Here is a 14,613-nt window from a genome sequence, read left to right as displayed (position 1 = left end):
TTCCTGATCAAGATGGTCAATGCCATTCCTTCCTTCAAGCCTCAGTTAAAAGCGCCATCTTCAGCAAGAAACATCACTAGTCCCCAGTTCCGATGAGAAGAGACAGGCCCTCCCCATGACTCAGGATGTGTCATGTATGGATGCAGTTGTTTGCATGTTGTGTTCCCACTGGAAGAAGAGTTCCTTGAGGACAGGAACTGGACCTGCTCTTGTTTTTCTTTAAAAAAAAACCCAGAACTTAGCAAAACAGTAATGATGTAGCAAATAATAAATGTTTACTAACTTGATTTAATTGCTAACACTTAACAAGGTTTTCAAAGCACTTCACATACATTATTATAAGAGATTCTCAGAACTATTTTAGAGAGATTTGTTGTTCAGTCATTTTTAGTCCTGTCCAACTCTTCATAACCCCAAATGGTTTTTGCTTGGCAGAGATTCCGGAGTGATTGGTCATTTCCTCCTCCAGCTCATTTTGAAGATGAACTGACGTAAAGAGGGAAAAGTGAGTTGCCCAGAATTACACAAGCTAGAAAGTGTCTGAGGCCAGATTTGAACTCAGGAAAATGAGTCTTCCTGACTATAGGCCCAGTTCTCTATTCAGTAGGCATTTATTTCTCTCCGAGCTAAGAAGATGACCATTATTAACTTCATTTTATAAGGAAAGAGAGGTAAAAGTGACTTTCCCAACATTACACACTTAGTAAGGGTAAGGGGTAAGATTTGAATTGGCTCTAAATTCAGTCTTCTGTGCACTTTATCACAGCAGTATTTATAAAAATTCCCAAGGCTTCAGTTTGTCAAAAAGTTCTCAACAAAATAACTGATCTGTCCTCTAGTTCATAATCTAGTCTTTCAGACCAGAATCTGTTAACTGTTATCCTATTTTTAAACTATACTTTTCTAATATGAAATTGGAAATGATTGCACATTTTCCAGGTAATTTTAAAGGAAGGTTTTCAAAATGGAAAAAAATTAAACGTCCAAATTTTCCACCAATACTACATGCAATCTTGCCTCCTGCCCCAACCACCTTTGCCCAAAAATGAACTGATGCAAACTCATAGTTTTACAAAGCCCCATGGGATTCAGGAAACAGTCAAATATCCATTATGATAACATCACTGCCATGCCTCTAGTTAGGAACCTCTACCACACTGAACACATAAAGAACATAAGGCCACTCTAGTTTGTCCTTCCCTATAAAATCCTATAATAACTCCAAACTGAAAACAAACAATTAAGAGAATGAAAGTCATAATGTGAACTTCCAAACACCTTACCTGAATCTTTTCGCCCTGGTTTTTCAAACCGTCTGTCTCCCCTAGAAAAACAGAAATAAACTTTTGAACAAGGACTATGAAGCCATATGATAATTTCAACTCCAGTTCTGGTACACACTTTCTTCTTAGCTTAGGACTATCAACCAAAAAAGAGGGATAAGACAAGCTAGAAAGGCCAATAAATTTCATTAAACAATCTGAAAAGCCTTTAGCTGCTCAAGTTCACCTTTAATCCAAGTATTCGTTTTTACTAGAGATTAGATTTTCTATTCTGAGAGGCATGGAATGACTGAAAACAGAAATTTTCCAGAGACTGGTATCTAATTAGTCTCAGTTAAATATATGGGCCTTTATTTCAAGGAGAACCATGGGATACTGAAAAACACCAAGTGACTTCCCAAAGGCATTATGGGCTGCTTCCCTCCTCCTAGTCAGTGATGGACTCAATTCAGTCTCTACACAGTCCAAGACATGCATATTGATGGCCCAGTTCTACTATCCACTGTCCATCCAAGTGCATATGACAGCAGGACAGTAGGCTTTCTTCATTCATCTGGTTCATCTCATGGGGATAGCTAGGCCTGGACTAGGATTTGGAGAAACATACAGTAGGCCTAAGGAGGATAACGACATAAGAACTACATGAAAGCTATAGACACAACTTACGACATTCAAATTAAATGGAAAATTATTGTGTCATAAGAACATCTCTGAATTAAAGAATTTAGAGAAATTTGCTAAGACTGATATAAGCTGTCATAGAATGAAGTCATCAGGATTAGGAAAATAATTTATACAATGATCATGATGATATTATAAAGGAAAACAACACTTGAAAGACATCAAAACTCAAGCATTACTTCAGAGGACTGATGGTGAAGAACACCTCTAGCCTTTTGGTAGATGGGCAGTGAACAACACATTTTCAGACAAGGCCAATGTGTTGATCTGTTAGTCTTGAATATACTTATTCCTTTTTAATTTTAGTAAAAAACAAAAAAGGAAGATGGGGGAGAGGAAAAGGAGACTTACTGGGAATTGACAATGTTTTTAAAAAGACAAGAATAGCAACAAAACATGTTTTAAAGCTATGTACAAAGCAGGAAAAGAATTTCTGCCAGTCCCAGAATAAGAACAAGGGATAACCAATGGAAAGTTTACATGTTCCACTGGTACCCACACAATATCAAAAGAAAATGAGGAAAGCCCCTAACCCATTGTCCAGACACCCATGAGGACCTCAACAACAACTGCTCAGATGAGAACACTGAATTGGTTTGCAATCTATACAGATTGGAAGGAGCTAATCTGACATCTAAACAAGGTAATGACAAAGTAAGGACATCTTGCTAAGAATATATTTCTCAAATGCACAGAAATATTCTTCTACTGGATTTATTTCATTTATCCTGTTCATAACATGAGCAGCTTCTCAGCACAGAGTCTACTCAGATTATCAAACCAATCCAACCTGAGGAGTGACTATGTCCCAGGAAGAAGAGGGAAGGGAAGGGTTCCCAGGGCCCACATTTGGACCTGCAGAGGTCACCAGGGCAGGGGTTACCTTTCTTCCCAGCTCTGTGAACGGTGCATTTCTCGACTGCCGCCACCTCGCCCAAATCCACCCTCAATTTCATCAAAACTTCTTTGGTAAAAACCACCTTCACCTCTACCTCGACCTACAAAAACCAAAAAAAGAAACAAAAAAGGTAATTGGCTATTACAGCAAAACATTCTCATAGTCATCAAAATGGAGAATTCCTATTCACTTTCAACAGTCATTAAATCTTTTTACATGTTAGAAAGCTATCTCTGAAATACTTTTCTTTTTGTTGATGAGCTGCTTAATAAAACATGTCGAGATGCTAAAATTATGTTTACAATAATATTCAACATAAAACATAATTGGGCCTCCAACAGAACTTTTCACATATGCGTGCGCGCGCACATGCGCGCGCACACACACACCGACCCCCCAAGGTTACTGACTCATAGCTTATTTATCCATTGATGATGCTTTTTTGCCCTTTGTTCTCAAAGAAGACCACGACAAGGGGTGGCTAGGTGGTGCAGTGGATAGAGCACTGGCCCTGGAGTCAAGAGTACCTGAGTTAAAATCCAGTCTCAGACACTTAATAATTACCTAGCTGTGTGGCCTTGGGCAAGCCACTTAACCCCACTGCCTTGCAAAACCTTAAAAAAAAAAAGTCCATGACACCAGGGACATGATGCTATATAACAAGTACATGAATTGGATTTGAGTGAGGGAGGGGCTGTGCTAAGTCACCAACCTCACTTTCTTCTCTGGAGCCATCTGGGTCCAAGGGCCAGATATTAATTAATCAGAATGACTGGAGATGGTTCTGGATGTTAAGGCAATTGGGGTTAAGTGTCAAGCATCTGAGGCTGGATTCGAACTCCTCTCCTCCTGACTCGAAAGCCAGTGCTCTATTCACTGTGCTACCTAGTTGCCCAGTTATCTATGACTGAAATACAGTCAACCCAAGACCTGCTCTCCTTCAATATTCTCCACTGACATGGAAGCTTAGACAAACCCTTAGAGGCAACCTAATCCAGGATGCACAAATAAATTAAAAATCTCTTTTGCGCTTAGATGGGAATGATCATTATTCCTGAATGAGGTATGTGTATTTTTTCGAAGTTAAATACAAAATGAATGGTTTTCAAAATTATCTGAAGGTATCTATGCATCTTCTCTCCTCCCTGGACTAATTAATCAAAGTGTGACTACAAAGAGTCCATGTATATGTTAAAAACAGCAAAACCAAAAGAATGACAGATCGAACATCCAACTTGAAAAAAATGTTACTGTTTTAAAAAACCCACATAACAAAAAATACCTCCAAATGTGAAGACACTTAGACATGTTTAAGTAAAATGGCAATATGAATAAATTAAATAAAGTCTTTTGGAATTACTTTCAAAAAGCCTCAAAAAAGGAAGTAAAACTACATAATATTTATTATAAAAGAATACAATAATTTTTTAAAAATCTATTATGTTGATGCTTTAAAAAGGGGGGAAATTTATCAGTTCGAAGGGACTAGTCTTTTTTCCTTCTAAAGGGAAGGGAGTAAATAAAATAGGTGAAGAGGGTCAATAATAAAGTAACTTTCTTAGCTGAAATGAAGAATTCTGCAAGGCATTTCCAAGAAAACAAAATAAGTGCTTTACAGCAGGCAATAATTATGGCTTATAACTCAAGTAGAAGTTTTATTGACAGATAATGTAAATGTCATTTGCCAGGGCTTTCCAGTGAGCTGTGAACTTTCAACAATTTTTAATTATATGAAAAAAAGAAACCCTGTATAATGATCCTAGAGGAGAGGAGTCAAATATGATGCAGCTAATAACATAGGCATGTAGCAAGGCCAGATTAACGTGCAATTGGGAAATATTTTTTCTTAAATGCAATAGAATATATAATGTAATTATGTGCTATACATATTACTACTTTTATGTGCTATATATGTACCACGAGTGCCCCCCTCCCTTAAGAGTATGTTTTCCCACAGGCTATACTTAGAAAAGATGAGTGTTGAATGCAGATAGTTAGAAAATAGTTAGATCCATCTTACGGCAAAAACAACTCTGAAACATTCCAAGGTCAGCTACATCACATTAAATATTTAGATCAATTTATTAAAAGGAAACCAATTGTGAATATAACAAGGAAACTCATTGTTTAAAAGAATTGTGTCTGGAATTCCTTCAATGATGCTGATAATAAATAACTTAAAAAGTTTTCATTTATCAAAGTTATCTTAAGTAAAATGTACTTTGAAGATCAACAAAGGTAAAATTAGTGACAAAGACTCACAAATCATAAAACCTGAGAGGTGGAAGTCTCATACAACAAGGTAAGAATTCACTCTCAACTTCCCAACAGATGTTATTAAGCTTCTTTCAACTGCAATGTTTCAGTAACAGTATGTACCTTCCTTATGTTTAACCAAATACATATAGACTTTTTGTTCATAAAAATGAATGGCTGTTCTTCTATTTAACTCTAGATAGTAACCAATTCCAAGCTACTTGAATTGGTATATGCCTGAATCTGAAGACTGACATTTGCTACCATTTTCCCTTAGGTTTTATTACTACTTTATAGAAATGCTGATAATTTAGTTCTATCTATTTTGTTTCCTGCAACTTTACTGAAAGTGTGGTCAATTTGGTGGGGTTTTTTTTCCCCCATGAGTCTGAGATTAGTTAAATAAACTATAATGTCACCTGCAGGTAAAGACATATCTCTTTGGCACTGTTTTTACCTTTACTTTCTCTTTTCCTAATAAATATCACTTGCATAGCTACAAATGTCAAATAACAATGGGAAGGGGCGATAAACAAATTTTAGCTTTATGCTTAATAGGAGCACTTCTACTATTTCTCCACTGCAGATAATTTGTTTTTTATTTTAGAAACATAATTTTCATACTAAAAATGTCCATCTATACCTGATTTGAAAAAAAAAACACAAATGACTATTATAGTTGGAAAAATTTTTTTTTCTAACATAGGTAATCATATGGTTTGAATAACTTTTCTTTTTACTATGTATATTAGTTGTTTTCTAAGGTTAAAACACCCCTGAATCCTTGGTACAATTCAATTTATTCAAATAATATAACATTGTTCAAATAATATATCAAAATAAACAATAAACTATCTGGATTTCAATATTTTAGTGCTAGTACATGAAGGAGGTAGAATGTATCATTATGGACGACAATGGTGAACCCAGTGCTGAAAAGACTCTAACAATATGCTTCAAAACTTATATTTTTATAATGGTCTTCTAAGAACTGCCCCATACTTGCCAGAATGGGTTAAGTGGCTGGCCCAAGGCCACACAGCTAGGTAATTATTAAGTGTCTGAAGCCAGATTTGAACTCAGGTACTCCTGACTCCAGGGCCAGTGCTCTATTCACGGTACCACCTAGCTACCCCTCACCAACTTATTCTTAAAGTCTCTCTGCATATAGCATAGTATGTCAAAATCTCTCTTAAATTGGCACTCAGAACTGAAAACAAGAATTCAAAGGTGGTCAAAAGTGAAAATGCCTTCACTTGCCCTGGATGTTGTCATCTGTTAACACAGATAAAACTCACTATTTAAGTAGTTATACCACCATTAACACCATTGAGCTTGTTTCTGTTGAAACCCCCAAATCTTAATCACATGATTTAAAAATAAATATCAGTTTCCCATTCTGGGCACGAACACAGAAACTAAGTGCAAGGTTTAAAATTTATATTAACTTCTGTCTCAAGAATTTGGTCGAGTTCCCAGCCTTCAGAGAACAACTTTATCCAAGACACTGATAAAAATGCTGAACAGATCAGGGATGAGAAGAGAGAATTACTATGCTACTAAAGGCATCACTCAGGAAGAACAATGATCTACTGAGGTTTTTCTCTAAATATGACAGTTCAAATAGCTATGAATTAACTCAACTGTACTATGATTCAAATTTCACTTCTCCATATTATCTATCAGCATAGTAGCAAAGTATGAGAGTTTTTCATTTTAAAATCAAAACTGTTTTGATGGCATTTTTTTGTTCTACTAATCACTATGCCAGAAAAAGTAAATTAATTTAGTTTGGCACATCTGAATACTGGATGCCCACTAAGGCCCATACTAAGGACCAAATTATCCATTGTACAATCTGTCCCAAAATTTTCATGAGAATGGATATCATGCTAATTGCCATCATTTTAGCTTACAGTGCTCCTTTTTTTATTTTCCATGACTCCTCAAAGGCTACCAATGATGCTAATCCACCTAAGTGAATAGATATTCCCTATCTGCATATTCCCTTACTTAGAAAAGAGAAAGTGTTGTGCTTTCATTCAACTTTGATGATTCTTGATTTAAAAAAAAGCATAGTAAAGAATCAAATATTTCTGTTTCTGTCATATAGAAACATCATTTCCCCAGAAGCAATGGACCCCTCTCTTATTTTCTTGCTGATTCAAACTCTTTTTAATCTTTACAGTATTTTACGTACCAGCTCATTCTGGGCTGACATAGACTCTCATAGGATTGTGATATCTATCATACTTTTCCTTGACTCCATGCCATATTATCTCCTCCATCTTTTTTATGTGTCCATTTCATTCTGGTCTTCTATGAACCCTGTTCAAACATCCATGTTTCCCAATGTCATTCCTGGTCACCTCCCATGAACCCTTTTCCTCATCAAATATATTCATAGTCTTTTAGGCAAATTTTCATGAGAGTCCTGTAGTTGTTTAAAAAAAACAACCCCCCCAAACCCCAAAATCTTCTCCTTTGGAATGTCTAATGAGATAAACTAATCCTAGCTTTTGAACTTTTGAAAAATGTTTACTTAAAATGAAGAATGTACTATAATCGATCACTTTTTCCTAAGGTTCTTAAAACTTCCAATTGCCAGTTTTCTCTTTTTGATTATAACAATTCAGAGTACAACCATTCCTGATTTTGTCTCCTCTGGCTTCAAAGGAGTAAACTATAATTAAGTCAAAAATTTATGAGATTTTAGATAAATGAAACCACAGATCCATCATTACTAAACCTTGGTTCTGTGCCATTTTGAACCCTATATTAAGATAGCACTTCTCACCTTCTTCTTCTGAGCAATTCCTAGTTTTTTAATTCAGCTCTCTGACTCCCCTACTATATACATTCTTCCTCACTTTCAGAAGCAGAATCTCATCTTTCCAGATGCCTACATTTTCTCAAAGGAACCAAATCCTCTAAAAATAGACAGTTTTCAGAAAAAAAATCAAAGTTATCAATAGTCTTATTAAAAAATGTTCTACATCACTACCAATTGCTTTTGTTGTTCAGTCATTTCAGTTGTATCTAATGCTTTATGAGCTGTTTGGGGTTTTCCTGTAAGGGATACTGGGATGTTGTCATTTCCTTCTCTAGCTTATTTTACAGATGAGTAAACTGAAGCAAACAGGGTGAATTGACTAGTTCAGGCTCACACAGCTAGCAAGTGTCTGAGGTCAGATTTGAATTTAGTTCCACTTGATTCCAGGCCAGTGCTCAATCCACTATGCTGCCCCCACTAATAATTAGAGAAATGAAAATCAAATCAACTCAAAGATACTACCCCTCACATCTATGAGACAGGGTAACAACATAAAAAGGAAAATGACAAATGCTGGAAGGGATGTGGGTAAAAAAGATACCCTAACTAAAGCTGATGGAGGAGCAACCTAGTGCAACCATTCTGGAGAGCAATCTGGAACTCAAATCTAAAGGTCTCTAAGGCTGGGCAATCTTGTTGGTCCAGTAATACCACTATTAGATCTGTATCCCAAAGAGATCAAAGAAAAGAGAAAAAAAGGATCCATATGTACAAAAATAGCTTTTTTTTTTGTTATGGTAAAGAACTGGGGACTGGCTGAATGAATTGTAGTATCTGACTGTACTCTCCAAAATGGTGTGGAATTATTTTCAGAAAAACCTGAAAGACTAATGAATGAACTGAAGCAAAGGGAGGTGAGCAGACCCAGCAGAACACTGTAAACAGGAACAGCAATATTATAATGCTATCACCTGGAAAAGACCTAGCCAACTCTAATCAGGACAGTTACCCAGATAATTCCAAAAGTCTCATAATGAAAAATACTATCTACTTTTACATTGGGATTCTGAATACAAACTGAAGCATATTTTCCCCTACTTCCTTTACTTTCATATTTTCTCCTACTTCCTTTACTTTTCTTGCTTTTTTGGCATCCTGGCAAAATGGAAAGGTTTAGCATGACTTCACAAGTATCAAAGGCATAATAATATTGCTTGCCTTCTCAACTGGAAGAGGGGCTGGAGGGAAGAAAAATATTTGGAATTTAAAATTTTTAAATGAAGATTAGAAAAGAAATTTTTCATGTTTTTTCAATGTAACAAATAAGAAAGAAAAGTAAACCAAATAGTCTTCTTCAACAATAACTTCTTCCTTCAGTCTACTTCCCACATACAATTCTCTCCTTCTTCAATCATAGTCTTCAAGTAAAAGAAGGAACAATACCTGGGGCACCTCCTTCCTTCTGTTTCCTATCCAGGAGGGCAAAGTCCTAGAGAGAGTCTTTCCACAAATTTTCTGCCTTCATAAGAACAAGAATATTAAATGAGGAGAAAACATCAGGTCAGATGATCCAAGAAAAGCTCACCATCGTATCTGAGATGTTAGGCCCCAGCAAGGCAACACAGCCCTGATGAACCAAAAGAGAGGGACAGAAATCCAACCCTGGAGTGGTCCATATGCTCATGAATTTCTATTATGTCTCACTCCTTAGGCCAAAAAGTCATCTTTGCTCTCCTGGACCCACTCAATACACTTTGCTGCTCCTTCTTCAGGTTCACCTTTAAATGTCATGGACAAAACTTCAGGTCTACTGCACTTTAAATGGTCCAGTTTCTTCTCCTTTTCTTTTTCCTGGATTACATTCTTCCATTTACCAAATTTTAACATGGCTCTGATGTCCCGTCTGCCCCCTCGGACTATTTTATTCCTGGTTTCAGTCTTGGATTGCTTTCATCCTGTTGAGGAACCTTGCAATACACACACCTGGTGATCAGTTCAAGAGGCAAGACACATACAAATACACGTACACCCACAGGAACTCAGCCCTCAGGGTCCAGATTTGCCTATTCTCTCTAGATGATTTCCAGTCTTTGAATTCATCATAAAATGAGGCAAAAACAGAGTCTAAGTCTTCTGCTAATGCTTCTGGATCAAGTTATCTCCTGTAAAATCCTATTTTGACATTGACTTAGCTCTATCCTCCCCTACCTGCTAAACTCCTCTGAAAGGAGGGAAGAAAATAAAGAGGAAGAAAAGGGAGGGAAGAGGAGGGAGAATGGAAGAAGAGGGAAGGATGAAAAAGGAAGGAATTTTTGCCCATTTTATCTCCACTTTGACCTTCTGACACTATCACGGTAAAGAGATCTAAGAAAATAATGGAGGCAGTTTCTACAGACAAATTAATCACCAAGGAAGAAAGAAATACATACCACTCACTGGCTGACAATATCTATTTTAATACTTTTACAAGAAATTTAATAAATGTTCATTGATTGTACTAAACGCGAGTGAACTACGAAAAACAGCAATTCCAGAGACATTTCCTGAGAAAAACAATAAAGTAGAAGCAAAGTCTGGTTACTGATACCACAGAAAACCCTTCAGGGCCCTTTGTCAGCCCAAAATAATGGAGAAAGGCATGAGGAAGGCATTCTAATTGCGCATTTCAAGTAGCTAAATTTTTCTTCCAAATCATTTTAGGGGTAGCTAGATGGTACAGTTGATAGGGCATGGGTCTGGAGTCAAGAGGACGAGGACGACCTGAGTTCAAATCCAGCCTCAGACACTTAATAATAATCATCTATCTGTGTGACCTTGGGCAAGTCACTTAACCCCACTGCCCTGTGAAAATAAATAAATGAATGAATAAATAAATGTCTTAAAAAGGAAATTTTAAATATGCTCAATATAAAATGAATATACACACATGTTCACTGTACAAATACTCAAGATAGTCTTGTATATCTAAATGATAACAAATACAGAACAGAGAATCAGTCACAGCATCAAAGAAAAAAAAAGCAAAGGAATAAATGTCAGGCATTTGTCGGTCTGAAAATTAACCTACCTAACTACTTTCTGTACAATTATTTCTGTTTCACTTTTAAGATTTTCCCATGAGAAAATATATAACATACCTCCTGCTGCCATGGACCCTGAGTTACTAAGGAGTGGGAAACACATCCCCACCTCCTCCAACACATGATCTATTAGAGAGGTCCTTCTTCCCAGAAGGGCTCTGGTAGTCTAAGGTTGTTGAGGAAGCAAAGTCATTTCAGAGAATACAAAGTGCCAGAATCTGTATGAGGGACAGGATCCGTGGAAGAGTAGTCAAGGGTTAGAAATGGATATGTCAGAGTGTGCTCATCCCTCTAATTCTGGAAGCCAATTTAATTCTTCAAATTAGGCTGTAAGAGAGCTTGATTTCTGGAAAAATGGCATCTAATCAGAAACGTAAATTAGGATGCTTGAACAAAATCTTTGTGTACTGTTCACACTGGCAATAAAAATCTACATCTCTTTATTTTGAATGTAATTTTCCTCTAGCATCCTCTCCCCTGTACATCATTATTTTTTAATATAAAAGCTCACCTCGACCTCTAGAAGAACTTCGACCTCGAGGAGCCCCTACTGCTGTTCCTCCTCCTCGTCCTGTCAATCGCAGGACAGCAGCACTATTTACAGACATGGAAAAGTTTCTCTGCCAAGGAAAGAAAGTGCAATTTGGGTAAAAACAAATATCACATGAAGTTGCCCTATCACTCAAGACTCACTCACTCACTCACTCACTCACTCACTCACTCACTCACAGATAATTTTGGCCAAGAGTCCACAAATAACCAATCATTTACCCAAGTTTCAATATGGTATAGTATGGTACCTGGGATGGTACTAGGGTCCACAGGCCTCTAAAAGTCTAAACTGCATCTCCACCCTCAGGAAGAGTCTCTCCAATAAAGCCACTGAAGACAGCATAGTGCTGGGCTCAATTAATTGCTGCTGCCACCGCCGCCACCACACCACTACCACATCATCACCTTGCTCCTTCCACATGAGGAAGGCAGTACAATACTTATTCTATCAACACGTTATAAATGAGGAAATTGAGCGGGGAAGTTAATTGCTATATCTTTTCCCTGCCAGGGATAACCTGATTCACCATCAGCAAGGAGCAATCTATGACTGACTAGCTGAGACCTGAAGTGGGCACACAGTGTTATTAGCACACAGGTACTTAACAAATGCTTTCAGATTAAAGTGATCAAAGAATTGAATCATTAGAGAACAGCCAGTGCAGGACTTAAGCAAGAGAGCTGCAGTAGAAAGGACAATAAGAGAACTGTCATCACTGCAAAATAGCAGATGGGGCAGAAGGCCTTTACCACTCAGGTCAATCTTCTCAGGTCTTACACAATAGGGAAACTGGCAGAAATAAAGGGTGACTCTAAAAATACAGAATTGAATTTGTCTTTCCTCCATCCTCCTCTGAGAAATACTAAAATGGCTCCAAAACAGGACTCAAGATGAGGGAGGTGGGCAGAGGGAGAGAGCTTCAGAAAGTCAAGTTCCATAGTCACCCTCTTCCCCTTACTATGCAATAATTATCTATTCCAATCCTCTAAAACAGTAACAAACTAAGAAGCACAAATGGGACATTTTAAAACTCTTCTTCTGCAAAGTAAATAAGCTTAAGCTTAACTCTCCCCCAGCTGGGGGAGGACAGAGTCTTGTCCAGGAGGGTGACCATCTACAGATATCAGAGTGAGGGGAAGGGATGCAAGGAAGACATCAAGGTCAAAATCATTCTGAAGTGGTACTCTTTCCAAAGAGGAGGACGTGGGAGGAGGAAAAAAAACAAAACAAGGGCACAGAATTAAAGGCAAAAGGCAGGAAGAGCCCTCCACAAGGTAGTCTATTAAAAAGCTGTTCAACCATTGAAAATATTTAAGCATCCTGAGCAACTGATTACGAGGTCTTTGAACAAAGTACTTGGACGTGTGCTATTTCTTTACTCAGATGTATTTTGTACACTTAATGTTTTAGAAATATTTAGAGAAGTCTGGCTAGATAGTCTCAAAATATCTAAAAGACAATATTTAAAGAGAGTATTAGGAGACTAGTTTAAAATATCTATTAATTGATTTATCATTTGGTGTGTTCAGGCATTTTTTTATTTTTAAAAATAAGTAAAAAACATTTTACCAATACCTAAACTATCAGTGAAATGCAGGTAACAAAGGGGAAGCATCCCTCTTCTTTAAAATAAAAATGTCAAAAAACCCAAAACTCAGAATAATATTGACACAGTAGATGGAGCTAATGGTTGGTCTATGTAACCCTGGGGTAATTTTAACTTAATCTGAATATTCTGATTTGGAAATGACCATCAAAGTCACAAACTGGAGCCTCAGATAAAGTTGCTGATATTTAATGACTAAAACTTGAACCAGAAATCTGCTATAAACTAGCAAAGAGGGGCTCCCTTCCCAAAGCCTCAGTTTCCCCATAACTTAATAGGTCTAACTTTCTACCTTGATATATCAAAGCTATGTAGAAAATATTACTCATCTATAAAGTGGTATTATCTATGCTGAGATGAAAAATTATCTAAGCATAGATAGGTGAGATATAAAAAGCCACAGGGAAGATAAGAACACTTGTTGGTTACAAATTTAACTTCAAAAAAAATTCACATCAAAGGGAGGAATATAAAGGAGCTAAATGCCAATTCATGAACTTTAGCTCAAGGAAAAAAATAACTCAATCCTTTTGCAAACTCAACTGCTATCTAAACACCTTTAAAATGGAAATGGAAAGAAAACTGAAGAGCAGGTATGCAGCAGGACTGACCATGAAAAATGATCTGACAGCCCCACTCATATTCTGCCTGGCCCTGCCTAAATTAATGGCTAGATTAAGATGCTGGAGTTTGAGTTTGATTTTGTAATCCTAAACCCAACAGAAGAGTATCTTTTGGGAGGAAACCCTGGGTGTAAACTATTTTGTTCAATGTTAAAACTTGGAAAGGGGAGAAAGAAATCCATAAAGAATCTGGAGCTGTGTGTGAGACCATCACAGACACAGACACACAGAGATAGATGAGAGCATAATCCTGGACACAAGCTCTCTGGTTCCCCCCCCACACCTGTTAAAGGAAAATAATACATTCAGCTCTCTTCTTAAACTGTTGTAATGATGAAGTCTCAGAAATCTTACAGGTAGGAGAAAAACAGGAGATGTTGTTCTAACCAAAATCACTTACACTTGAGTTCTGCCAGGAAATATGGAAAGTTTCCTCAGGCTGGTCTGGTATCCAAAGACCAGATGAGCCAAATCCTTAATCATTCTCAAAAAGCCAGCCACAAAAACTCTTGTCAGTGAGTGCCCCCCCAACAAAGAAATAACAAACGCACTAGAGTTAAACTATCCCCCCTCCCCAATCAATTGTGATCATGCAAGGAGGGCCACTGGCTCTTGGGAGTTCAGAAAGTGGAGGAGAGAGCAGGGATCCTCTGGCCAGGAAGCAGCTTCAGAGGAGGCTGTGCTCTCCGGGGGGCCCTGCTGCACAAACCTCATGAGAAGCCCCCCACCACTACCCCCACAAGGCAGGAGGAGGGGGAAGAGTCTGATCCCAGACTCTCTCTGGGGGAAGCTGGAAGAACTGCAAGTCTGCTGCCATTCCTCCCTGCTCCAAAATGCTGTGGAATTCAGGCCCAGAGTAA

General features: G+C 37.5%; 1 protein-coding gene across 10 annotated transcripts in view; it reads right to left on the bottom strand.

Annotated features, from left to right (window-relative positions):
* GIGYF2 (GRB10 interacting GYF protein 2) overlaps positions 1–14,613 on the bottom strand; it is a 182,014-nt gene that overhangs the window by 87,878 nt on the left and 79,523 nt on the right. For 7 of the 10 annotated variants that reach the window (XM_074189692.1, XM_074189688.1, XM_074189689.1 and 4 more), the window contains 3 exons: positions 11,483–11,591; positions 2,848–2,962; positions 1,284–1,324 (listed from right to left, as the gene is read on the bottom strand). In XM_074189692.1, the coding sequence (XP_074045793.1) occupies positions 1,284–1,324; positions 2,848–2,962; positions 11,483–11,591 (265 nt within the window). Of the gene's footprint in view, positions 25–1,283; positions 1,325–2,847; positions 2,963–11,482; positions 11,592–14,613 lie in introns of those variants that run through there. The other 3 variants (XM_074189695.1, XM_074189694.1, XM_074189697.1) reach the window with 3 other exon arrangements.

Source organism: Macrotis lagotis, chromosome 5 (genome assembly GCF_037893015.1).
Source record: "Macrotis lagotis isolate mMagLag1 chromosome 5, bilby.v1.9.chrom.fasta, whole genome shotgun sequence".
NCBI lineage: Eukaryota > Metazoa > Chordata > Mammalia > Peramelemorphia > Peramelidae > Macrotis > Macrotis lagotis.
The sequence above is the reverse complement of the archived record's forward strand: the minus strand, read 5'-3'. Positions and strand labels throughout refer to the sequence as shown.